A 27892-nucleotide genomic window follows, 5' to 3' on the forward strand; every position below is an offset into this window, starting at 1 on the left:
TTAGGAGGACAAACCTAATATTTTTAATGTGAATTTAGCTGATAGCAAGGTTCTTAAAGTCAGAAAAGAGCACAAAGTACAATTCTGGTATTTTGATTTGGCATGGATAAAAATCAGCCAGTTCTAGTCTTGGTTGTAAACTGTCAATCAATGCACTAAATCTCATTTGGTCGCACTCCACCAGCAGATGCTTAGGGTGACATAAAGCTTTGTGAGCAGCTTGTCTGCCTACAAACTAGGATACTGGATCTCTGTGTAGTTACGGAGAGTTGCTGACCCCTTGGAGCATTTATTCTCTCTGTCTCTTTTTCTCCATTTCAACTGTGCAAACAACCACCAGTCTCTCCAGAACCTTTGCATGTCCTGGAAATATGTCAGCTTCCTCCTTAAATGACATTCTCAAAGTCTTAAGGGCCATATTTGGTATCTGCGGCTACCTGTAAGTCAATCTAATGCCTCTTGCTCATTTTATGTATTTATATATGTTATGAGGGTGACCTGGGCACACAATATTAGCTATTGAGCCTAGTGGATGCAACTTCCTTGACAGACACACCAATAGTCACTAGCCTCACGGAGATTGGAAGAAAGCATTTCCTATTCTGATATGTTTATTGAGTTTAAAGAAGGCAAGGCAATTACATAAATGATTGAGCTATTTAAATCTTTGCTCTTCCTATTACAGTCTAATTCAGAAAATATTGGGCTCATATTAGCATCATATCGGAAATTTGGGACTTACTTATCATTTCATACAAAGTCTCATATATGTCACATGTCTTATAAATAATGCAATACTATGATACGTATTAGTTTTAATACAAAACAGAATAAAACAAAATAAATAATATAATGTTTGGTTAATTTAGATGTTTGGTTTCCTTTAGTATTGATCATTTAGAATACAGAATACTACTGACATTTATCTTTGCTATTAATGAGATAAATGGAGATCCGGGCATTTTACCCAATGTCACTCTGGGTTACCATGTGTACGATTCTTGTGGAGATATAATGAAAGCCATAGATGATATTCTTAAAATTCTATCTGGAAACAAGAGGGATGTTCCGAATTATTCCTGCTGGGAACAAGGTAAAGTGGCTGGATTTATAGGTGATCGTCAGTCCATCACAACCCTTCCAGTGGCACAAATTCTTGGACTATATGGATATACACAAGTAAGGGACAGCTATTAAACATGTTTATAAATAAAGGATAAAGGTTATTGCTTGCAATGTATGTTTTACAAGAACAAAAGTAGTTTTCTTGAAATATTTTTTTGCTCAATGTGCTATGGCTTGTTTAATCTAAAATTAGTGATACGTAAATTTTAATTAAATAAAAAGTCATAATATATATATACACACTGAACAAAATTATAAACGCAACACTTTTGTTTTTGCCCCCCATTTTTCATGAGCTGAACTCAAAGATCTAAGACTTTTTCTATGTACACAAAAGGCCTATTTCTCTCAAATATTGTTCGCAAATCTGTCTAAATCTGCGTTAGTGAGCACTTCTCCTTTGCCGAGATAATCCATCCACCCCACAGGTGTGGCATATCAAGATGCTGATTAGACAGCATGATTATTGCACAGGTGTGACTTAGACTGGCCACAATAAAAGCCCATTTTAACGTGTGTGATAATCATTTTTATACATCTACCTAATTTTGGAGTTTCTGCTTCCAGTTATTCAGCACCTCCTGGGACCCCAACAGCTAGAGGCATTTATTTATATGCTCCATAAGTCCAGAGCCAACTTTAATGGGCTCAGAAAATTGTGCGTGTTCTGAATTCTAAATCTTACTCACGATGTATCCTGACAGATTACACTATGTTGTGTTCTATTACTGTTTTTATATAGGATTAATATATATAATTCAAAGTTGAGAAGAGACTACCGTATATACTCGAGTATAAGCCGAGTTTTTCAGCACATTTTTGTGCTGAAAAACCCCAACTCGGCTTATACTCAAGTTAATGTCTGTATTATGGCAATTTACATTGTCATAATACAGACTGGGGGCTGTGGGGGCTGCAAAGCTCTTACTTACCTTTCCTGCAGCTCCTGTCAGCTCCCTTCTCCTCCGCGGCGGTCCGTTCAGCACCTCGGTCAGCTCCCAGTGTAAGTCTCTCGAGAGCCGCGGGGTCATAGTGCGGCTCTTGCGAGACTTACAGTGTGAGCTGACAGAGGAGCTGCACGGACCGGTGCGGAGGAGAAGGGTGCTGACAGGAGCTGCAGGAGAGGTAAGTGCTCTCAGCCAGCCCCCCTCCCCCCCACTGAACTGCCAATGCCACTGGACCACCAGGGAAGGAGAGCTCCCCTCCCTGCCATGTATCAAGCAGGGAGGGGGGACGAAAAAAAATAAAATATAAATAATAATAATAATAATAATAAAAATAATACAAAAATAGAAAATGATTTAACCAAAAATAAATTATTAAAATAATAATAAAAAAATAAATAATAAAAATGCCCACCCCCCCCACCAAGGCTCTGCAACACACACACACACACACTGCATCACACACACTGCACTCATACACACTGCAATCATACACACACACACACACTGCATTCATGCACACACTGCACTCATACACACTGCATTCATACACACACTGCACTCATACACACTGCATTCATACACACACTGCACTCATACACACTGCATTCATACACACACTGCACTCATACACACTGCATTCATACACACACTGCACTCATACACACTGCATTCATACACACACACACTGCATTCATACACACACACTGCACCCATACACACACTGCATTCATTATATACACACACTGCATTCATTATATACACACTGCAAATAAATATTCAATTCATATAACTTTTTTAGGATTTTATTTAGAAATTTACCAGTAGCTGCTGCATTTCCCACCCTAGTCTTATACTCGAGTCAATAAGTTTTCCCAGTTTTTTGGGGTAAAATTAAGGGCCTCGGCTTATATTCGGGTCGGCTTATACTCAAGTATATACGGTATATGTGAGGTAATTGATGATCTTAATGTGTGCACACTTATCACCTTGTTTGGTTTTATACCAGTCTAATAGACATTGCTCTGCCAAAGAGCAGTTAACTTAAATAGCTTAATATTTATTATTTTAACACTGGTATGCTAGCAATCATTAGATATTTTTATGTATTTCACTTTCAAAATCCCTGCAAATGAACATTTTGTAAATTGTCAAAATATGACAAAAATTGGGGGAATATTACTGTCAGTTTGGTGTTTGATAAATGTCTGAATTATTATAGTTAGGACATTTTTGGTGACTGGCTCAGAAAATAAATGAATATCCAAATGGCAATTTCTAGTGAAATTCCAGAATTTTCTCTGAGATTTCAATGTTTTGACCATTCATACTTGTTAAAATGTTTGTACTAGTCAGTGCTTTGTGTTTTTTTTTTTTATCAATAATTAATTAGTAAAATGTAAATATATTACAACTTTCTCTAGATCAGTTATGGAGCAACTGACCCACTACTCAGTGACAGAGTACTTTATCCATACTTCTTTCGGACAGTTCAGGATGATCATATCCGATATACAGCTATTTTAAAGTTGCTGCAATATTTTGGTTGGAACTGGGTCGGAATAATAACATCAGATGATGAAAGTGGAGAGAAAGAGCTTCGAGAGCTGAGCCAGAAGATCACCAGACATGGCATCTGTATTGAGTTTGTCATTAAGATATCTTCCAGACAAAAACATAGTGAACATTATTTGGCTTCTATTGAGAAATCAACCTCTCAAGTTCTAATAACCTGTGGAACATGCTCTGCACATTGTGTTCGTTTTGTTTTAACTTCTGAATCAATATTCCAAAATATAACAATTATCCTTAAAACTTCATGGACGTATGTTTTATATTTAGATCTGAAAACAGTGAAACCGTTCAATAACAGTTTGAGTTTTGTATCTCCTACAAATCAAGTCCCTGGTGTGAACAATTTAATGCATAGTTTCCATCCTTCTAATCGCCCAAATGATTCATTACTTGAAGATATTTGGCTAATTAGATTACGCTGTTTATCACCAAACCTATATAAAAATAAAGTATTTCAATATCTGTTTAATTTTACTGCCATGAATTGCACTGGGAAAGAACGCAGTTTAGATTACATTGACAATTCTCAAAGTCTTGTGTACAATGCGGTCTATATCTTGGCCCATGCTTTACACAATATGCATGCATTTTTGGAAAACAAGTATCCTGAAATTGACCCATTAAGATATGATTACAAAAATAAGGTGAATATTTTGAACATATTTTGAAATTGAATACATTCAAACAATGTCTTAAAGTTGTATTGTACAATATTTAATATCAGTTCACAGGGTTGTTATAACATCATTCTTGTGTTAGAAAAAGTCCCTGATATTATTTGGGCATCACACTAGGCTACCATATATTTATAAACAGAGAACATTTGTGTGACGGTCCGTTTCAGCAGACAAGGGGTTAAAATCCGTTTAGGCGATATGCCCCTTTCTGAGAGACAGGCACAGCTACTGCAGAACACAAATGTCCCAAACTGGATACAAAATAGCACTCCGAACTGGAACCTCACGAATAGCTGCTAGCAGACGGATAGGAAAAGCAGACAATCAGCTTACACTCCTAGCAATCAGTCTCCAACAGCATACAGTGAATCCCCCCAAGAACGAGACAAGGCTCCGTGTTGAGGGTCAAGCAGTGGTCTGAGGTCTGGAACACCCAGCCTGCTTTTTATTACAGTTGTGCACATACAGGACACACCCAGGGGGAGGCATAAAACAACCAATCAAGTAACAGTACAACCCACACATCCCCTCCCCTCAGATAAGCAATTAACATAATTATTACATACAGTAAAAATACAGTTTCCACAAATACTCGGTAACTTTAAAACCATACATCACATTCACATAAAAATACATATCCACAATCAATCCATTCAGGGGAACAACATATTAAAAAATGGCATGAATCAGACCAGGGGTTCAAAAGTTAGTAAAGTATCTTTTAAAACCCCTGTCAGCATGGCTTACAGTTTAGACAGGTTTTACAGAGTCTTCTCTCCTGGAGACACAATGGAGAAGTAATCCAATTACCTCCCAGTACAGAGACAGACTCCATTGAGCACATGGGGAAACAAAGACAGTAAAACACGTTAAAATACATAAAGTCCCCTTTTACACATAACACACAGACATTTCACATATCCCCAGATAGCTGGGATCTGGGCGCACAAAACTACCGAATAGTGCGCAGATCCTATTCACACAGTTCAATTGCCATGGAGCTAAAATCTTTCCCATAGTCTTTCATTATATGAATAGGCTCCATGGCATAGCTATCTGGGGTATCACCGCTCACACAGGGCAAGTACCGAATGGCCCCACTGTATTTAAAGGGCCAGAATGAGTGACATGCACTCTGTTAGGGCCGAATACTGTTTTTAAAGGGCCCAATCTCCCAGGGACCATAATCACATGGCAAGAGGCTGGCAAGCAGTCCTCTCCAGGCCCAAGTGGCGAAGGGCACTTCGTCACAATTTGTTCTGTCCTTTTCCCGAAAAAAGCGTGCAGTGAAGGATGTAATGTTCGAGGTGATATATCAGTACAGTTGTTTAGTTCTGAATTTGTAACCAAATTGGATAAACAAAAAAAATATATATGCATATTTGAATAAAATGTACACATTTTGCTGGGAACACTTCAGTTTCTGCAAAAAAATATAATAAACTTGGAGAAAAAGATAACAAACAGTTCCACAGGAAGAAAAAGTATATCAGCAGTGATATAAAACTCCACTTTAATGTATTCATTAAAAATAAATAATTAACCCCACTTTTGACAGTCATGGTATTTTCATGGTACAAACAACAGGTAGCCAACAATATTGCATTAGATGCTTTACGCATATCTCACCTGCTGATCCTTATTAATAAGTAGTAAAACACTTAGTTCAATTATATTAAATAGACATTATCACCCACATTTGTCCATTAATGTTTGTCCAAATTGCTATTTATCCATAACTTGAATGATCAGTGGGTCATCCGAATTCCATAACTCTAAAAAGCCGAATAACCGAATCTTAAAGCAACAGAACTGGGCAATGGATGATCTGGTTCAGTTGTTTAACAATTCAGTGTTATGAATGAACACTTAACAATTCACAACTGAATGAGTAAGTGAACATTCTAAAAACCCATATTATGGTATAATACAGTCAGAATTTCATTAGAATTCTGGGGAGCAAATTTCAACTGGAGTTTTATATATATATATTATATTTGATCAAGTCCACTATAAGACTGACTTGTTGAACTTGTTGCTGTGACACGAAATCTGCTTCAATAAAGGCAGCTATATTCACCTGAAATCCGTCCTGTAAATGCTCTCTTCATTTGTTTAGTTATCGGACAGAGCAGTACCCAGGTATTGTGGTTAGTGATTTTAGATGAATTTGTTTGTGCAATTCAAAGGGTTTCACAATAACTACTGTGTTCAACTTTCAGGTAGCTGAAAACTGTGCTTCAAAGAGCATTACGATGGCCACCAGTCATGATTCCTGGTGTAACCTAGTTACACTATCAATAGACATCACTTAATTAGACTAACAATAGTGTTAATGGAAGCCCAGACAAGTTGACAAGTTGACAAGTTGACAAACCAGACAAGGTGGACACACAGGAACATAGGGGTTGATGGCCCTGCTCAATGAGCTTACATGCTAGAGCTTGGGTGGAGGACGATGAGACCTCAACCAAGCTGCGGCAATTCGTGGGTTCTACAGTGCTTTCGGGGCCTGGTGGAGTGCTTGGAGCCCTCTGTGAGCACTAGGATCATCAATTGACGGAGGCACCCAGTCGGGGTGGCAGGCGGTCTGTCACATTGTGTATTAGGGAGGATAGATAGGTGGGAGCAGCATTATGTAGAGATTTGAAAGCAAGAACCAGAATTTTAAATTGAGCCCTATATCTTACATGAAGCCAATGTAGGGACTGACAGGTGTGGGAGGTGCTCACAGACAGGAAGATGAGCCTCGCCGCCGCATACATTATGGACTGTAATGGCACAAGTTGGGAGCACGTAAGACAACTGAGAAGCGGATTACAGTAGTCAAGGCGAGAAAGGACAGTGGAATGGACCAGCACCTTAGTCGCATCTGGCGTTAAGTAGGGTCGGATGCGTGCAATGTTTTTGAGATGGAAGTGGCAAGATTTGACGATAGACTAAACATGAGGCGTTAAGGAGAGGTCAGAGTCCAAGAGAACACCTAGGCAGCAAGCATGCATGGTGGAGCTGATGGTAGCACCGTTGACTTGGAGGGAGACAGACAGGAGTAGCAACACTTACAGTTGAGTCTGGGAGTGTGAGAGAATTGTAGCGCACCAAAACTTAAAGAGGCAGTGCTATCGGAGGGGGACAGCCAGGTCTCTGTAAGTGCAAGTAATGTGAGTGAGTTTGATTTAATGTAATAGATATATGTTTTTTATGATATATTTAGATCAGATCTAAAAAAAAATTACCTTTTTTTTTTTGTTTCCATGTACTCAATTAATTGAGTTGTGTATGTATATTGCCATGGAAAAATCCAAGGCATGGACTCCTTTAGGGACTTTTTCCTCGGGACGTCGGCTGAAACACATGACAGGAAGACGCCCAGCAGAAACACATCGCAGGAAGTTTCCCCAATGCCCTTTTACACAGTGGCTAAAATGCAGAAAGACAAACCAAGCATTCTGCCCTATGTATATTGTTTGTATGTGTTTGTAACGGACCGTTTCACTCACAAGAGGATAAAAATCGTTTAGGCGATAATCCCCCTTTCCCATAGACCAGCAGCTACTGCAAGCACCAATCTCCCGAACTGCAAACTGTACGAATTCGCCAACTCCCGAACTAGAAACACACGAACCCTGGAATCAGCCGAACAGGAAAAGCATACAATCCGCTTACACTCCTGGCAGTCAGCATACAATCCAATTCCCCCAAAAACGAGACGACACATCGGTTTGAGGGTCAAGCAGAATCTGATTTACTGAGGGCTACCTGCCCAGTATTTATGCAGGTCTCCCACCTGGTGGATCCTCCCCTAAGGGACCAAATGGGAGACAGAAACAGCAGACAGACACGTATCATTTTAGTACCTACAGCCACAATACTTTCCCACAATGCATCCTGGCTTCCTCCCCCTGTCCTGGAGATAATTAGAGAAGCAATTCAATTATCTCCCAGGACAGAGGCAAGACTCCATTATGCACGTGGTGATACAAATACAGTATATCACTTTAAAATATACAACAGGACAAATGGTACAGAGAATATACACATTTAACATATCCCCAGATAGCTCAGGTCTGAGTGCACATTATTAGGTGAATGGCACTCAGACCACACGAATACAGTTTAATTGCCATGGAGCTAAAGTCTTTAATTACACGAACAGGCTCCATGGCATGGCTATCTGGGTTAAAACATTCACATAAAATAAACTACCGAATTAACATGCATTCGCTCAATCCATACGAATTAGAACCAGGGGCTGGAGGTTCAGCGGTGCCTGCACGTAACAGTGTCCGGGTTTGGTGCATGAAAGCCAGGCAGAACAGCGCTGGCTGCCCGGGGAGCTCCAGAACACAGCCATCGTGTGGCGGCTAAGTGTAACCGCGACCACCCAGTAACAATCAATTAAGCTGCGGTTAACCGCAGCTACTGGGTAATCAATTGCCGGCACACGCTTGTTAAGCCGCGGTTAACCGCGACTACAGGGAGGTAGATGGGAGGCACACGCCAGCCTCTGGGTGGCCCATTAACAACGCCGGCCGGCTTCCCACAGCTCTGGGGAGGTTGGTAAACGGCTGTTTGTTCGGTAGATGGAATCTACCGAACTGCTGTGCAGAAAGGGAGAAATAAATCCTTCTGCACAGTGAAATTAACCCTTTAGCTGCCGGTCTATAATCTAAAGGCAGCAGGCGGGCAAACAGGCTCCTCCAGTTCACAGTGGCGAGGTTGTTTTCGCCACACTTCTCCCCTTTACCAATTAGACTAACAGGGTACCTGACCTCCTGCCGGTCAGTGCCCTGTTTAGTCCAGCAACCCACCCACAAAACAGACACAGCAGTACAGCCCACCCACAATAACTGGTTACTACACCTGGGTAGAGGAGAACTGTGTCCAGGTCCAGGTGTCTCATCACGGCTGTGTGGGGGACTGGTAGTCTGCCTTGGTGGGTTGCTGAGTGGGCAGAGACCAGCGGTACTCTGCCCTGGTGCCAGTACTACCGTGGAATTAGCCTGGTTGGAGCCTGGTTGTGGGAGGGAGAGACCGACTGTCTCCCCTCTGGATACACCGCTCTGTGGCTGGGGAACAGGACCGACCATCCCTACCCCTTGTGTGGTAAGCGCAGAGACTACGGTCCCATCTGCACTGTTGTGGGGCTTAACATCTCCCCTTGGTGGGTTAGGCTGCCGCTGGAGAGAGGGTGTAATAAGCCCCTCTCTCTGGACGGTAAACTGCCGCTGGGGAGGGGGGTTAACAGGCTCCTCTCCCTGACACTCTCTCTGCTGGTGGAGAGGGGAACCAGCTGTCTCCCCTTTCATTATTTTGTCCTGCTGCTGGGGTGTGAGACTGACGGTCTCTGCTCCCTGCAGGACACTCTGCTGCTGGGTAGGAAGGATAGCACCTTCTGCTCCCTGGGGTACACACTGCCGCTGGGGAGGAAGGATGGCACCTTCTGCTCCCTGGGGTAAACACTGCCGCTGGGAAGGAAGGATGGCACCTTCTGCTCCCTGGGATACACACTGCCGCTGGGGAGGAAGGACTGCACCTTCAGCTCCCTGGGGTACACACTGCCGCTGGGGAGGAAGGACAACACCTTCAGCTCCCTGGGATACAATCTGCCGCTGGGGCAGAATGACGGCACCTTCAGCTCCCTGGGACTTACTCTGCCGCTGGGGAGGAAGGGCGACACCTTCAGCTCCCTGGGATACAATCTGCCGTTTGGGAGGAAGGACTGCACCTTCAGCTCCCTGGGATACAATCTGCCGCTGGGGAGGAAGGACTGCACCTTCAGCTCCCTGGGATACAATCTGCCTCTGGGGATCCTCGCAGGACCCGTCTAGGAGGTCCACTACCTCAGGTACCGCTGGTTGCTGTTGGGAAAGAGGACCGGTTGTCTCTTCCTGGGCCTCATTGATGAGTCGCAGGTAATCCCCCTCCAGGTTCCATTCCTTGGCGACCAAATACCATAGGTCTGCCTCGAGGTCAATAGCGCTAGGGAGACCCAGCATGTCTTCTCGGTCGTAACACAGGTCCCAAAAACGAGAGTCGGTAGCTTTCCCAAAGTCCTCATCGTCAATATTATCCCAAAATAGGCCAGGGCCAGCGTAATCTCCGCCTTCTGGGAACTCATACTCTGCTCTCTCGGGGACACACTGAGCTGTATACCACTGTATCGCCTGGTATGCGTCGTCGAGCGCCAGTTCTGCATATACTAGAATCTCGAGTCTAGTCACCCACGCTTCTTCGGTCTGTTTTCTCAGGAGGGCCATCCGCTCTGCCATTCGAGCCAGGATTCGCTGCCTTCTGCTGTGGCGCCGATCCCCTCGCGAATACTGTACTTCCTCTAGGGCTTCGTCCCACAACCCGGCTCTGGCAGACTCTCTGTACATAAACATGTCCTCCTCTGACACTGCTTCAGACCCCAGGGATACGTAACTGTACAATCTATCTTGCGACTTCTCCTCCATTTTCTGAGTTCCTTTGTAGATAGGGTCACTGTACAGGTACTAGCGTTGCCCTCAATTGTAATCCAGGAATGGTGTTGTCTGTAGCTGTCCCTCTGGTTGTAGGAACGATCCTGCCGCTTGCCACCAATTGTAACGGACCGTTTCACTCACAAGAGGATAAAAATTGTTTAGGCGATAATCCCCCTTTCCCTTAGACCAGCAGCTACTGCAAGCACCAATCTCCCGAACTGCAAACTGTACGAATCTTCCAACTTCTGAACTGGAAACACACAAACCCTGGAATCAGCCGAACAGGAAAAGCATACAATCCGCTTACACTCCTGGCAGTCAGCATACAATCCAATTCCCCCCAAAACGAGACGACACATCGGTTTGAGGGTCAAGCAGAATCTGATTTACTGAGGGCTACCTGCCCAGTATTTATTCCACCTGGTGGACACTCCCCTAAGGGACCAAATGGGAGACTGAAACAGCAGACAGACATGTATCATTTTAGTACAAACAGCCACAATACTTTCCCACAATGCATCCTGGCTTCCTCCCCTCTGGAAGAAGTAATTCAATTATCTCCCAGGGCAGAGGCAAGACTCCATTATGCATGTGGTTATACAAATACAGTATATCACTTTAAAATATACAATAGGACAAATGGTACAGAGAATATACACATTTAACATATCCCCAGATAGATCAGATCTGAGTGCACATTATTAGGTGAATGGCACTAAGACCACACAAATACAGTTTAATTGCCATGGAGCTAAAGTCTTTAATTACACGAACAGGCTCCATGGCATGGCTATCTGGGTTAAAACATTCACATAAAATAAACTACCGAATAAACATGCATTCGCTCAATCCATACGAATTAGAACCAGGGGCTGGAGGTTCAGCGGTGCCTGCACGTAACAGTGTCCGGGTTTGGTGTATGAAAGCCGGGCAGAACAGCGCTGGCTGCCCAGGGAGCTCCAGAGCACCGCCATCGTGTGGCGGCTAAGTGTAACCGCGACCACCCAGTAACAATCAATTAAGCTGCGGTTAACCGCAGCTACTGGGTGGTCAATTGCCGGCACACGCTTGTTAAGCCGCGGTTAACCGCGGCTTCAGGGAGGTAGATGGGAGGCACACGCCAGCCTCTGAGTGGCCCATTAACAACGCCGGACGGCTTCCCACGGCTCTGGGGAGTTTGGTAAACGGCTGTTTGTTCGGTAGATGGAATCTACCGAACTGCTGTGCAGAAAGGGAGAAATAAATCCTTCTGCACAGTGAAATTAACCCTTTAGCTGCCGGTCCATAATCTAAAGGCAGCAGGCGGGCAACCAGGCTCCTCCAGTTCACAGTGGCGAGGTTGTTTTCGCCACAGTGTTCATGTGTTTGGGTCATAGCCGGAAGTTCCGCCATGTTAGAGATGGCGTAAGGTACATCCGGCTTGGACCATATATGGGAAGAAGGGGAGGGCTCTTATCTCACATGTATCTAGTTCCAGGGTAATTTAGAGGGGTATATATTCTCCCAAGTGACCGGACACACATAACACCTTATGAAGACCTACTGAGAGGTCAAAACGTGTTTTGTTTTAAGGAATCTGTGGCTGAAGGCTGTGTATTTCTATGTAACATTTTACTGTTCTTTCGTTTAATATATTTCATATTTTCATCTAATCTAATGCCTTACCATTTACATATGTTGAGAGAGAGGCTATTTGTTGGAGTGAACATCGGATAACCATCACCACTTCAAAAAATGCTTTTACCTGAGCCAGTTTCTAACAGGCTCTAAAAATGTGAGTGCGAGGTGAACATATAATCTTATACATAAGTATATGAGATATTTGTTCCTTGACTATACTGCTCTATGTCAAGTACATTTCTTACAGCCATTTACTAAGAAAACAAACCTGATTAGGTATTAATTTATTCTGCACTTGCACTTTTGTTTGCATGTTGAGTGTGCCACCTATTGAATTTCTGAATTGGGTGATTAATTCACACTTTGGTTTTTGGCGGCACCTTCATAGCGTCAATTATTGCACATTCTTTGTTTTTTTTTCTGCACAGAACACTTAAATACACAGGCACACACACAGAAATAAGCACACACAGTTCATAGACATACAAAGAGAGAGACGCTGCAAAAATAATGTATTTTGGTTGTGAGTTATGCAGGGATTCTACGGTTAGGTGGTGTACATTTTTGCATGGCCAGTGGCTACATGTTTCTCCTTCTATAGCATGTGCATAGTGAGAGCAAAAAGGAAGTAAGTCACTGACCTTGTACTTCTAGCCCCCAAATTTCTGGTCTACTGTGCTACTCTCTCTGCCTGGTCTCCTTGTTGTATTTTAGCCATGAGCAAAAGCAACACAGTAATAGTGGTGTGGGAATGTGATTGAATGTCATATTCTCTGTGTCACTATCTAAACTGTGTTAGTGAACTGCTTCTGCCCCCGGCAAAAACTACAAAAGGAGGCAAGGGAAAGCAACATGGCAGCAATAGCACTTTGATAACATAGAGATCTGCGTTCGGCCCCCCTTGCTAAGAGATTGGAGATACAGAATTTCATATTTGCGCCTTAACCCCCTAAGCCCCACTTAGTGATTCCCCTGTATCTATGCATGCTTCTCATTTCATGTGTGCAATAATTTTGTCATTTAAAGCTTCATCACTATGTAAGAAGACTGAATTACACCGATTTCTCAGGAAAGGAAATTTTCTTTAATGAGAGAGGAGAGGTTCCGGGTAAATATTATCTACTGAACGTCAGGCTCATAGACAGGAAGGAAAGTTATGGTGTAATTAAACAAAGTGTGGGCTCCATAGAGACATCACATATTGAGGCTCAGACACTCAATATTAAACAACATAAAATACTATGGAAAAACGGCAGAGTAAGTCATTTAATAAATATTTGCAATGTATAATAATCTGATAAGCTATATAAACAAATGCAATTTCTGTTGAATAACTAAACTAATAAGAATATTTACAATTAGAATGGAGTTTGTTCTTTGTAACTGTTTTGATGATCCATGGAAAAGAAAACTCAGTAAAACAAACCTTGTATTAATAAAGCCGCTGAGGAGTTAAATCATGTGGTATACATTCGCAAACTAATGTTTGCTTGCTTTTAAGCATACAAACGATCATTTTAAGTACTATTTACTCAGTGGCAGTGCTAACATCCAATGGTGATGGTCTGCAAAGTGAGGGATCTGTGAAATTGTATGCTATGTCATCTATTAGACTGCATGCGAAAATGTCCTACGCTATGTAATATCAGTAAGAGTGCTCTGATTGGTTGGCTTATAAAATTACATAGCGTGGGATATGTTCTCACACAATGCAACACTAGGTCCTTCTCCTTTAATGCTAGAATTAGGGCCCCCACCCACTGCCAATGGGTTGGAGTGGGTGGACTCTAGACCCTATCCATTATATTATAATATCCCCCACACACTGGCTATAGGTTGGGTCAAGGTGGTGGACAGTGTTCTGTTCACTCCTCATTATTTATTTTAAAGTTCCCCACGCAATGCCCACAAGTGAAGACTTGGGGTTGACTATTCCTGAAGACTTGGGGTTGACTATTCCTCCCCCTTACCTGTTATTTGACCTTTCTAGCAACTAGGCAGCAATAGTTTTAAATATTTAGTAGATATGCCCCCACCAGCCACATTGCAAATGCAAGCATGGGGGTGTGAGGGGTTAAACTTACTTTATAGTTATATAAGAGTCTTTATGATCCACATAGACACTTCAGCCATCCGTCAACATTTGATCAAGCTGAAATTGAGATGAAATTCAGTCCTATTCAGGGCATAAATTGGAAAATCCAGACTTTGTAAAATAGTGTGAACAATGTGCAGTCCAAATGGCCCCAAATGCAGGTAAATGGTTTTGCACCTTTCAGACTTTATTGAACAACCTTGTTACTGTAGTTCCCTTATTAATCATACTCTGGTTTTTAATACTAATCCAATTTCTGGTAAATAAAAAAGTTGGGATCCAAATCCTTTTCTGCAAGGTTAAATTAGCATGTATATAAAAAAAATATTATCTCAATTGCTGGCCTTATATAGTCAAGTGTTTCATTCACTGTGCTACATAGTTTTAATATTGAATGTCTTGTTGTATTTTGGTAAAAAATAATCGAAACACAAAGTAAGTAACCAAATTCTAAGCACGTTTCAATTGTTCTTGAAAATAGGGAATTAATATTTCTTGATTGGATAATTTGTAGGTCAGATTTATTTTTGGACCAATAAGCTGTCATCCTACATATTAACTATAACATCCTTAAATAAGAAAAAAAATACAATTCGGACCATTTTTGTTGGTTTAAGAACATGATAACACCAATAAAACTACATTTTAGGCACATATGTATTATTCTTGCTATAAAGAATACTTTCCATTGTCTCAGGCAAATTGTCTTTTCTTCATTTCTCATAGAACGATCTTTGTTCCTTTGAAACATTTTGTTAATAAATAGATAATTGAAAGGTTGTTTATATCCATCATGTTATCTGTGATACCTATTCCAGATTCCCAGAGCAAGATGTAATGACTATTGCCTTCCTGGATTCAGAAAAGCCTGGATTGGAGCACATCACACCTGCTGCTATGACTGCCTCCCATGTTCACAGGGAGAAATTTCCAGTATAACAGGTATTATTAATTATACAAAGCTGTTTAGTGGGTATGATGGTATTTCCAGAAGATTAATTTCCTACCTTATAACTCCCTCAATCCCACCTTTGTCCTGTGACTGAAGCCCAAACTGTAATAGCACAAAGGTCATTTCTCTGAATGTTGCCTTCTTACTTCTTCCCAACCTCTGTCTGCTGAAACTTCTGGCAGAAACTTCCTGAGTTCTAATATGTCCCAATGACTGAGCTCAGACTGTTTTGATGATCCATGGAAAAGAAAACTCATTAAAACAAGAGGGTCCTGCTCAAACGAGCTTACTGTCTATAGGAGGTGGGGCGTAAAACACAACAGGACTGGAGGAGAGAATAGAGTGCTGCCCTTTAGGAGAGAGCAAGGGACAGGTACGTGAGGTAGAGGTTACTCTGGGAGGCCATAAGCTTTCCTAAGGAGATGGGTTTTGAGGAACTTTTAAATGACTGAATCGTAGGGGAGAGCTTGATGGTCATAGGCAGACTATTCCAAAGGAAAGGAGTCACCCGCGAAAAGTCCTGCAAGCGTGAGTTGGCCGTACGGGTGCGAGCAGTGTATAGGAGAAGGTCATGGGCAGAGCAAAGAGACCAAGAAGGGACATACCTGCGGATCAGTCAAGATATATATGAGGGGCTAGAATTGGTCAGTGCTTTATAGGTGTGGATTAGTACCTTGAATTGACTCCTATAGGATACAGGAAGCCAATGTAATGACTGACAGAGGGGAGAGGTGTGAGAGAAGCGACAGGAGATGAAAAACAGTCTAGCTGCAGCTTTCATTACAGACTGTAGCAGGGCAATATGACTTCTGAGAAGACCTTTTAGGAGAGAGTTTCAATAATCATGTGGGAGATTACTAGAGCAGTGACAAGCTCCTTAGTAGCATCTTGCGTAAGAAAGTGGCGGATGCAGACTATGTTTTTAAGGTTGAACCTACAGGATTTGGTAAGGCTGGATGTAAGGCTCAAATGTGAGGTCAGAATCAAATATTTTTTTTTTATAATACATCTTTATTAAGATAAATTTTTCCATAGACAAACAAATACTAAAAATAAATTGTATATATTGTGTCAATATAAATAATTAAGAAATATCAATATCTGTACAGCAAAATTATAATGCACCGAAAAGTCAATGGTATTGGACATACACATCACAAGACATTAACTTAACAAGACAACCCAACACCCTATCAGAGCAGGAGAATTTCCTTTTATGTCATAGCAACTTTATTATCTGTAGGAATTACAAGGATTTATTTTCCATTGCCACCATTTGTAATCTATACCACCCCATTTATCTCTAATGAGTATATATACACTTATTAATCACTGTACTGACTAGCCTGATTAAATTCTCTAGCGTAATTGTATCTGGAGATAAAGGTTAGTCATATATTTGAGAATTTTTTTGTAATAATTTGGAATAGATATCTTCTTTCTTTTTAGAGCAAATTCCTATATTATTTATTAAGCCTTTTTCCATTGTCAACTGGAATCTAATTTGCTTAATTAAAAGGCATTTTTGGAACGAGATAGATGATCTCCAGTTTCTGGCAATTATAATTTTTACAGCCACTAAGCAGTGGGTGGCTATGGAAGAATCTTTTAGAGATTTAAAGTTCCAATTTAAGTGCAAAAGCGCTGTTCCGGGTTTTGTTCTAGTCTACTATCAGACAGTTTTTGAAAAATATCAAAGGCCCATGACCACAAGGGTCGGACTACTGGGCAGGACCACCAAATGTGTATATAAGACCCTGTAAAACTACCACATCTCCAGCATGTGGGATCGTAATTCTCATACATTTTGGCTATTCTTACTGGGGTGAAATACCATTGGTAAAGAACTTAAATGACATTCTACCAAATTTAAACAATCAATATGTTTACTAATATGTGTTAATGAAATACATCAGTCCTCCTCAGAAATCCCAACTTCTAACTCTTGTTCCCATGTTTTAATGAGTTTATGGGGAATAATAGTTAGGAGATCTACCAAACGGTTTGCGGCCGAAGTAACCTTGTATAGGGACCTATAATTAAAAATATATTCTAAATGCATAGCAAATGGAGAAGAGCTTTTGATAACATTCTTATCAATATCATTTTTAATTCGAAGATAAGTAAAAATTTCCCTAGATGGAATATGAAAAGTTTCAGCAATCTGTTGAAAAGGCATTAAGCTATCGCCAAACATAAGATCAGAGATCCTTAATTTGTCAGTATCTGCCCAGTGCCTTAAAGAGAGGTCATCAATATTTATCTCTAATATCTTAAGACTACACGACCTTGGTATAAATTGTAGATTATGCTAGCTTTAGTGTACCTATAATCTTAATTTTATTAATGACAGGAGGCGAATATTTGTAAGTCTCTCTTTACTATAACTCCACAGCAGCAAAAAAACACAAGAGTAAACAACCAATCAGAAAATATAACTCCCTTCCCAACATTCCTCCTCTTTCAAGCTGCGACAACTAACACAGTCAGGGAAAAACATAACACAATATAACAATAACGGTCCATCTTGACGGGAATAACGATTCACGTAGAAACTGTTCAACCGAATCGAAGACGTGGACTTGATCTCATCTTAAGAACTTTAGACTGAAACGAGAGAAACAGAGTCGAAAAGAGTGATTAGCCAATTAAATGTACGTCTAAAGTCATGTAGCCACCCAACATCACTTTATTTAGGAGAAAGACCACCAAGTCTATCGGGCCCGCCCCAGGAATAGAAAATACCGAATAAATAATCACTAGAGAAACTGACTAATATTATAAATCTTTATTCAAATACACATATAATACAAACGAAAAAACAAGGGACGGGACACGAAAAAGGGTGGGAAATATTCGCCTCCTGTCATTAATAAAATTAAGATTATAGGTACACTAAAGCTAGCATAATCTACAATTTTATAACGTGACAGGAGGCTTCATATTTGCTGTTTCAACGCTCATTCAGTAGAGCTAATGATGCATGTTCCGCTGGTCTGAAATAGAATCTCCGGAAGGTGTCCTCTCGAGACCAGTCTGCTGAACGTAGAATATCGGATAGGGAAGCACCCGCTATCAGTGCGCCTGGCGCCACTGCAACCCTAACCGAGTGAGCACTGAACGATGATCCCACGCCGGCCAACGATAGTAGCCATTGGATCCAGCGAGTCAGGGTAACGGTCGAAACCGGTCTGTGAGGGCGGACGTAGGAAATCAACAACTGCCCCGATTGAGATGGTCGAAGCGGTTTGGTAATAGCCACATAACGAGACAGGGTAGAAACTACACAGAGTCTAGGTGCTTCTTGAAAAAAAGTGTAGAAGACTGCAGAGGAGTCATATTTGGTACGCCTCGATACCGAAAAAGTCACCCCATCAGGAGAAAAGGAGAAGGCGTTAACGTCAAAAGCCCTAACGTCGGAGACCCGACGAAATTACACCAAACACAACAGAAGTGCCGACAGTTGTGATAGAGAGAGATCCTGATTCTCCGGCCAAGACTGAATGAAATCCAAGACCCGGTGTACGTCCCAGAGCGATGTATATTTAGGAGCCGGAGGGCACGACAGTCTGATCCCCCTCAACAATCTACAAACCAAAGGATTCTGTCCAATCGGCGTCCCTTGAAGAGGAACATGAGCCGCTGATATGGCCGACCTGGCCACGTTCACCGAACGATACGATTTTCCTTGATCAAATAGGTGTGAAAGGAAATTCAGGACGTTGGAAACAGGTGCTGTAAAGGGATCGACACTCCGTTCCAAGCACCAACGACACCAAACGTTCCAGGCGGATAGATAGCATCTTCTCGTGCCTGGGGCTCACAAGTCCCATAGGAGGTCTCTAGCCGATTCCAATAGTTCATCTACCTTCCAGGTACGCCGGAAAGAGTCCAAACCACCAAGTGGAGATGGCCTTCCAGAACGAGGGGGTGATGGTTGCCTCGAGTGTCCGACAGGAGCGCCGGTAGAAACGGGAGAAGGAGTGGATCCCGACAAGACAGCTCCAGTAATTCCGGAAACCAGGCCTGGCCCTGCCAAAGAGGTGTCAGCAACACTAACGATACCTGTTGACGCCGTAACTATAGTAGGACCCTGGAGATCATAGTGAATGGCGGAAAAGCATAGGCTCCCTGTGATGGCCAGTCTTGAAGGAAAGCGTCCACTGCTGTGCACGTCGGATCCGGGAGCCAGCTGAAGTAACTCGGAACCTGGAAGTTTGTTCTGGAGGCGAACAGGTCCACCGTGAAAGCGCCCTTTTTCCGTGCTACTTCGAGGAAGACTTGTCGATGTAGTCGCCAATTGCTGGCATACCTCCAGTTTCTGGAGAACCAGTCTGCCATCAGGTTCGATACTCCTCTGCCTGGAGAGTGATATTGCGTTGAAGGCAAAAGTTGTATATCTCCTTTGTGACCTCCGTCAGTGCTCGAGAGCGGGCCCCCCCAGGCGGTTGATATACTGCACCGCCGAGATATTGTCCATCCTCAGTAGGATGCAGCAATCCGACAGATGACCCGCAAGGCTGCGTATAGCGAATGACCCAGCAATCATCTCTAGGCAGTTGATGTGGTATCCTGCCTCCGTGTTCGACCAGGGGCCTCCCGTGGAAGCAGTCGCGCAAGTCGCACCCCAACCCCACAGGCTTGCGTCCAACTCTAGGACAAAGTCCGGGGATGATCCGAAAATCGCCTTGCAGTTCCAGGCCGACATGTGTAACAGCCACCAGTGGAGCTCGGTCTTGACTTCCTGGTGAGAGGAATTCGCTGGTTGTATGAGGGAGTCCGGCGCAGGAAGAGTGCTTTCAGGCGCTGCATGGCCCTGTAGTTAAGTGGACCCGGATATATGGCTTGAATGGAAGCGGACAGGAGGCCCACTACCCGCGCCAAGACCCTGAGGGGAATCGTGTCCTGGCGTAGAACTTTTCGAATCTCTTTCCGAATGGCCGTGATCTTCGTCTGGGGGAGTCGTAGGATGCACTGAACTGCATTTATCTCGAAACCCAGAAATTGAACCACCTGCGTCGGCGTCAGGGCCGACTTCTCGTGGTTGATTACGAACTCCAAAGATTCGAACAAGGATACCGTGAAGGCAGTCTGAGATTTCAGCCTGGAGGCGTCCTCGCAGAAAAGAAGCAGATCGTCCAGGTCCATCAGGCATCGAATGCCTCTGGAGCGCATGCATGCGGTCACCGGTTTCAGCAGCTTGGTGAAACACCATGGAGCCGAGCTGAGGCCGAAGGGGAGGCAGGTGAATTGGCATGGCCTTCCTTTCCAAACGAATCGTAGAAAACTACGGTATTCGGTCGCCACCGGGACGGACAGGTATGCGTCCTTTAGATCCAGTCGAGTGAACCAATCTCCTTGATGTAAGAGATCCCGTAGGAGATGGATGCCTTCCATCTTGAAGTGGTGGTAAGAAATTAATGCGTTCAGATTTCTCAGGTTTATAACCGGGCGGAATTCTCCCATCTTTTTCTTGACTAGAAAAATTGAGCTGAAGAAACCGCCTTCATCCGGAGCCCACTGAACTGCCCCTTTGTCGTATCTCGGCATCCACCAGGGTCTGTGATTCCCTTGATGATACTGGAGCCCGGGGGCGGGACTCCTGAACAGGTGGCGAATGGAAATCTAGAACATAGCCCCGGACCGTTTGGAGGATCCATGCGTCTGAAGAGATGTCTCTCCACCTGTCGAGACAAAAACGTAACCTGCCGGCATGCAAACGCCTTTGATAAACATGTGGTGTCATGTGTCTCACCTGAGGGCAGTCTGCCTCGACCACGTGCATGGTTTCCTCTGCCACGGTCCGATCTCCAGGAGGCGAAGGACCCCGAGCGGTAGCTGGGGAAGAAGGATGGTGAGCGGGAGCCTCGTTGACCCGAAGACCAGAAACGGCTGGAGGCACGACCCCGCTGTCTACCAGCCCTGCCAAAAACACGTGCAGGTTGAGAACAAAACACCCTTCTCATCGAAGACTGTGCCTTATTCAGGGTAGCGTAGATGTTAACATGCCTCTGGAGCTCCTTGATGAAGGGTTCCCCGAATAACAGGCCCTTGGCCAACGGGCCCAACTCCTTAGAACCTAGCTCCGACAACTTAGCGTCCATGCGCATGAGGACCGCTCTTCTCCATTCCGTGCATAAGGTCGATTTGTAGTTGCCCAGCAGGCAAACGTAGCGCAACGCCCAATCTCTGACGGCAGTAGTGTCCAGGGGTGTGCCCTGTGTGACAGCCTCATCCGCCAAGGTAAGGATCCGCGACAGCGGCCCCAGGATGTCCAGCACCTTATCCTGTGCGAGGCGGAGGTTGCGTTCAACCCCTTTCTTGGGGTCACTACCCGTCCGGGTCAAGTAGGTGGAGACCATCGGGTCAAATTCGAGTGTCACAGCGACCTTGTCAGGCAAGGTGGGTCTGGGGCATTCCGCCCTCAGCCTCTTTCGAACAGCCCAGTCGAGGGGTCTGCGAACCCAATAATGAAAAAATTGGGCCAGATGTTCAGGCAGAGACCACTCGGGAGACCGGTGGTGCCGGATGTTGCGTGGATCGAAGAGGGGTTCGACCATGGCATCCAAGAACACGTCCTCCCCGAGGGGGGCGTGAAGGTTCTCTGAGGTGGTCTCGCCGGCTTCCTGTCGGTATGCCCATTCCTCCGAATCCTCCCCCCCCCACCAGCCCTCATCCTCCGAGGGGGACTGATCCACCCGCCATTCATCCAGGATGGACAGAGGCACGGGGAGGGTGAAATCTTCCTCCTCTTCTGGGAAGTATCTTGGGCGCGCTGGAGATGAAGCGGACGCCCGCTTAGGTCGCTTAGCAGGAGCCTTACACTTCCTTACTTCCAATAGCGCTTAGGTGCGCGTGCCTGGCTCCTGTCTGGAGAGTCGGGGTCGGACTCAATCAGCGTGCGCTGAGCCTCCGATATATCCCTCTCTTGGGATGATTGGGGCATAGCGCGTGAGAGCGCTTTCTCCACTGAAGCGGCCATGGCTGCATTGATCATTGCCTGCAGGTTCTCTTGGGTCATAGCGGCCATCTCTTGGCAGTAGCGTAACCCTGGGGTAAAAATGACAGGCGAGACCCAGTTAATATGAGAGCAACGTATGTGGACACAATTCCCGTGTCAACAGTATGGCCACAGTGTACGCCTGTATAAACTCCCCGTAAACAGTATAGGCCAGCGGCCATTGAGGTTAGGCGCGTTCAGCGCCGGCTCCTTAACGGAGTATAGCCAGGGCGGTCCAATCGTTAAACACGTAAAGAGCAGGCCGGTATAAAAGGCACAGACACAACAGGCCGATCTTATGGGCACAGCCAAAGCAGGCCAATCTTATGGGCACAGCCAAAGCAGGCCAATCTTATGGGCACAGACAAAGCAGGCCAACCTTATGGCCACAGACAAAGCAGGTCAGTGATATGGGCACTGGCGTAGCAGGTCAGCAATATGGGCATTGACACAGCAGGCCAGTAATGTGGGCACAGACTTAGCCGGCCAATAACGTGGGCACAGAGTTGGCAGGCCACATGTGCACTAGGTGCCATACATGCATGAGCTCTCAATAATGGAGGATGAGATAGGCTTAGGGCCTACCATAGTAAGAAACAATCTAAAATCCTGTGAGCAGTACCATACACATTTAAAAGGGGTAAACTGAAAGTATGTGTACACAGCAAGAAAGCTGAATGTGTATTATACACAGTAAGGAACTAAATGTATATACCCCAGCATGAAACTGAATACCTTATACCTTGAAATAAACTGAATCTAACTTTAATAAAGTGAGGGTAAAACAGAAAAAGCATAAATAAATATATAAAGAACGGGGGAGGGGGTTTCCCAGACCACTCGCAGGCCTGCGGTTGCGGTCTAACTGAGTGGGAAAAAAACCCTCGCCGAGCACACAGGAGAGCCCGGCGTCTAAGGCAGTAACCGGGCGGGGGAGGGGGTGAGAGCAACAGGAGCTCCCTTCTCCGCCCGCCGAACACACGCGGCCGCAGATCCAGGCAGCCGCGAGGTGCGGCCACGAGTAAAGAGCTCCGGTCGGCGGACAGAGCGCTCAAAGCGAGCGCCCCGCGACCGGAGCAGAGATAACACACGGGACCGCAGGAGACGTACTCCGCGGTCCCGAGGGCTTGGGGGGATCGGAGGAGGCAAAGAAAAACGGCCTCTCGAAACCCCCGAGCGGAAATAAAGCCGCACGGAGAAGAAAACGTGAAAGCAGAGGGGACAGCAATAAGGGGAGTGAGATCCCCAGAGAATGCAAGAAAAGGAAACAGAAAGTCCCCAAACAATAAATAATACAATAAATAAAAGGCACAAAATACCAGATACATAAAATATATAAATCCCAAAGCCACCAACTAATAATAGCAGGAGGCAGTGGTACTCTGACCTGTACTGATGCGCAGCAGCAAAGAAAGAGGAAATGGAATGTTGGGAAGGGAGTTATATGGTCTCCTAACTATTTTCTGATTGGTTAGGAGACCATATAACTCCATAAAACACTCTCTGTGTTTTTTTGCTGCTGTGGAGTTCTAGTAAAGAGAGACTTAAGCAAATATGAAGCCTCCTGTCATGTTATAAAATTGCAAAAAGCCCAAAGCTTTTTTAATTTCCTCCCAAGCTTCTAAAGATTGTGCTAAAAGAGTAGAGTTAATTTGAGACATATTTATTTTATTCCTACCGGGAGTCCACATAAGATATTATAGATTTGAGGTGTGGGCGGCTTCAGGGTTCTTGGGCCATCGAAGGATCTTGTAATAGATATATATGTCTAATCATATTGGCATAGTAGTTATGGGTAATATTTGGGAAATTTAAGCCTCCCTTAGATAGTTTTTTTGATAATTTTTTTTGGCTAATTCTGGGAGTTTTATTTTTCCAAATAAACTTTGAAAAACTTGTTTGTATCATTACCAACCATGATTTTGAGATTTTGAGCGGAATCATGGAGAAGAGATACGACCACTTTGGCAGTAAGTATGAATTAATAATATATATTTCACCCAACCAAGAGGTCTCCAGATTTTTCCATTTTTTTTAAATTAGCATTTGTATTTTTCATTAGATTTAATATGTTCCTCTCTGCAGGGATAATTAAACCTAAATAGTTTAATTAGTTTTTGGTCCAAATAACCTCTCTATAGTTGGTTTGTCTATATTCATATGCAGAGCCATCGATTTCACAATATTTAACTTGAAATTTGAAACCTTTAAATATTTATCATTCTCCTGCATTAGGTGAACTAGAGAGTCTGAATCAAGTATAATGCCAAGACAGAGTGCTTGCAGGAAAGGAGAAGCGCAGCCACCTCTTGTTCAGTAGCCTGGAAGAAAGTCTGAAGGGTAGGAAAGGCATGTGTGGTTAAGAAATAGAGGAGCAAGGTAGTGAGAATGCTTTCCTTAGCTTTTCAATCTTGTCGGTAAAGTAGCATGCAAAGCTATCGGCTGTAAGGTTAGTTTGGGGGATGGCAACAGCAGGGCAAAGAAGGGAGTTAAAGGTATTAAAAATACACCTAGGGTTGCGGGAGCATGAGCTAATGAGGGAGGAAAAGTATGACTGTTTTGCAAGGGCAAGGGCTGTGCTGTATGAATGCAACATGAATTTGTAGTGGAGGAAATCCGACTGGGTGCATGACTCCCTCCAGCAGTGTTCAGCAGAACGGGAGCATCTCTGCAGGTAGTGTGTTGATTTAGTGTCCTCCTCAAGGTGCATGTTTGGATCGGGGCTGCAGTGTCCAGGGCAGAGGTAAGGGTAGTGTTATATGAGGAGATTGCCAGTGAAGGACAGGAAAAAGTAGGGATGGATAGAAGTTGGGAATCAATATTAACTGATAGCTGCTGGAGGTCAATACAATTCAGATTTCTTCTTAGTTGGGGGGGGGGGGTTGGTTGAAGATCATGGGGTGGGGATCTATTGAGAGCAAATTATAAGAGGTGGTGATCTGAGAGAGGAAATGGAGTGTTGCAGAGCATAGAGATTGTACATTCATGAGAGAAAATAAGATCAAGGGTATTGCCAGTTACATGGGTGGAGGACTTAGCCCACTGCGATAGCCCAAGGGAGGAGGTCATTGAAAGTAGTTTTGAGGCTATTGAGGACAATGGTAGGTTAATGGGAATGTGGAAGTCCCCAAGAATTAGGGATGGAATATTAGAGGAGAGGAAGTAGGGAAGCCAAGCAGCAAAGTGCTCAAGGAAGAGGAGAGAGGAACCAGGGGGACAATAGATAACAGCAATGTTAGCAAAGGTGGATTTGAAAAGGTGAATTTAATGAATTTCAAATGATGAGAAAGGGAGGGGAGGGGAGGGGGATGGTAGAGGTTGAAGGAGCAGTGAGATGAGAGCAGAAAACCTACACCACCACCTTTTTTTGCTTTTGGTTGAAGACCACCAAAGGATAGAGAGGCAGGGGTAGCAGTGTCAGAGCAAGAGAGCCATGTTTCAGTTAGTAAGTCTAGGGTACAAGAGATGAAAATATCTTGCACAGCAGTGGATTTAGTAACACTGCAAATAGAGCATGCATTCAAGAGGGCAGAATGGAAGGAGGCTTTAAAGGAAGAGTGACATGTGATGGGTATGAGATTTTTGTGATTCCTGGAGTTAGCACATGGTGGGTTAGTGGAGATGGGACCAGGATTTGGAGAGATATCACCAGCTGCTAGGAGCAGAAGGATAGAAAGTAAGAGAATGTGGGATTTGGATTTTTGAAGATTAAGAAATAGCAGGGGCTAGTACATATTTTTGGCAAACCCCACAGACTCTGCCTGCATCCTATCCCCAGGCTTAATTAATCGAACAGCTTACTACTTACAACAGTGCAGTACTCTTATAATAAGTAGCCAAGTTTCCATATTAGATACTTTTTATGCCACTAGAACAGAAACAGCTTATATTGTATCCACTGGGTTACATTATGGATTATCTTCGGGAACACCCAAAGTCAGAAAACTGCAGAGCTCTCCATAATAGTTTTACATCAGCTGTATCCGCATCATAGCCAACTTCATGAACTGTCGGAATTATCTATTCGCCTTACCCATGGCCATTGAAATAGAGACACTGTTGAGCTACCCATATCCATAAACTGGGTCAAAAATTAGCTTAATAAACTGTAGCCACTTCGGCCAGTACAAATTGAATGTTCATTTATATATGCATATTATTTTATTTTCACTGTCTTCACTTATATTACTTGTTTATAGAGTGCCATGTGTTGTATGTTTTTTGTCCGATTTGGACTTTTAAAACTACCCAATAAATATTTGTTTTTAGATATATTTCTGTAGATTATTTACAAGTTATAGTTACCCCCCACCCCATCCTTTTTTTCTTTTTGGTCATTCTCACAATGGTTATCCCCTATAAGGAGAGGTGTAACACCCTGGCTCCAATTCTTTTTCTCTTCTTTCAGATGAATAGATGTAATGTGTAATGCCTCCATCTTTTTTTCTGCTTCAAACTTATATTTAGGACTCCTTTCTATTAAGGTAATTCATATCATGCTGTTATGCCTAATTATTTCTTTAATTTAGACAGCAATAACTGCCAAACATGTCCTGATAATGAATGGCCGGATAAGAGAAAAGTAAAGTGCGTCCCCAAAACATATGAATTCTTATCGTATGGAAATGAAATTATGAGTCCAATCTTTTGTTCCATCTCTCTGTTTTTCTCAGCTATATCGTTCCTTATATTGAGAGCATTTATTCTATTTCATGACACCCCAATTGTGAGAGCTAATAACTGTAACCTCAGCTTTTTACTCCTTGTTTCCATCATGCTGAGCTTCCTCTGTGTGTTTTTGTTCCTTGGTCGTCCTGTGGATATAACCTGCATGCTGCGTCAAACCTCTTTTGGAATCATCTTCTCAGTAGCTTTGTCTTCTATACTGGCCAAGACGATCATGGTTTATATTGCATTCAAAGCTGCAAAACCGGGCAGCTCCTGGAGAAAGTGGGTTGGAGTCAAAGTTTCACATTCTGTAGTCCTAAAATGCACCACTATCCAGATCATGATTAATGTTATTTGGTTGTCTATTTCTCCTCCTTTCCAGGAGTTTGACATGCACTCTTACCCTGGGATTATCATCATCCAGTGTAATGAAGGATCAGTTATTGCATTCTATTGTGTGTTGGGTTACATGGGAATTCTGGCTGCTTTGAGTTTAGTTCTGGCTTTCATGGTGAGGACATTACCGGACAGTTTTAATGAAGCTAAGTACATAACCTTCAGCATGCTGGTGTTCTGCAGTGTTTGGATTGCAATGATCCCAGCCTATCTGAGCACCAAGGGGAAATACATGGTGGCTGTAGAGATATTTGCAATACTGGCTTCCAGTACTGGGATACTGGGCTGTATATTTTTTCCAAAATGCTACATTTTGCTAATAAAACCGGAGATGAATACTAAAAAGCACATATTAGACAGACACAAATTCTAA

At 43.4% G+C, this 27892-nt stretch overlaps 1 protein-coding gene across 1 annotated transcript; it reads left to right on the plus strand.

Annotated features, from left to right (window-relative positions):
• The first annotated feature begins 371 nt into the window (after positions 1–371).
• On the plus strand, positions 372–27892 carry LOC134565995 (G-protein coupled receptor family C group 6 member A-like). The gene is made up of 5 exons (XM_063425708.1): positions 372–439; positions 888–1179; positions 3494–4288; positions 15322–15445; positions 26985–27892. The coding sequence occupies exons 1-5, from the start codon at positions 372–374 to the stop codon at positions 27890–27892; spliced, it is 2187 nt and encodes a 728-aa protein (XP_063281778.1).

This window comes from Pelobates fuscus, chromosome 6, assembly GCF_036172605.1.
Source record: "Pelobates fuscus isolate aPelFus1 chromosome 6, aPelFus1.pri, whole genome shotgun sequence".
Classification (NCBI taxonomy): Eukaryota; Metazoa; Chordata; class Amphibia; order Anura; family Pelobatidae; genus Pelobates; species Pelobates fuscus.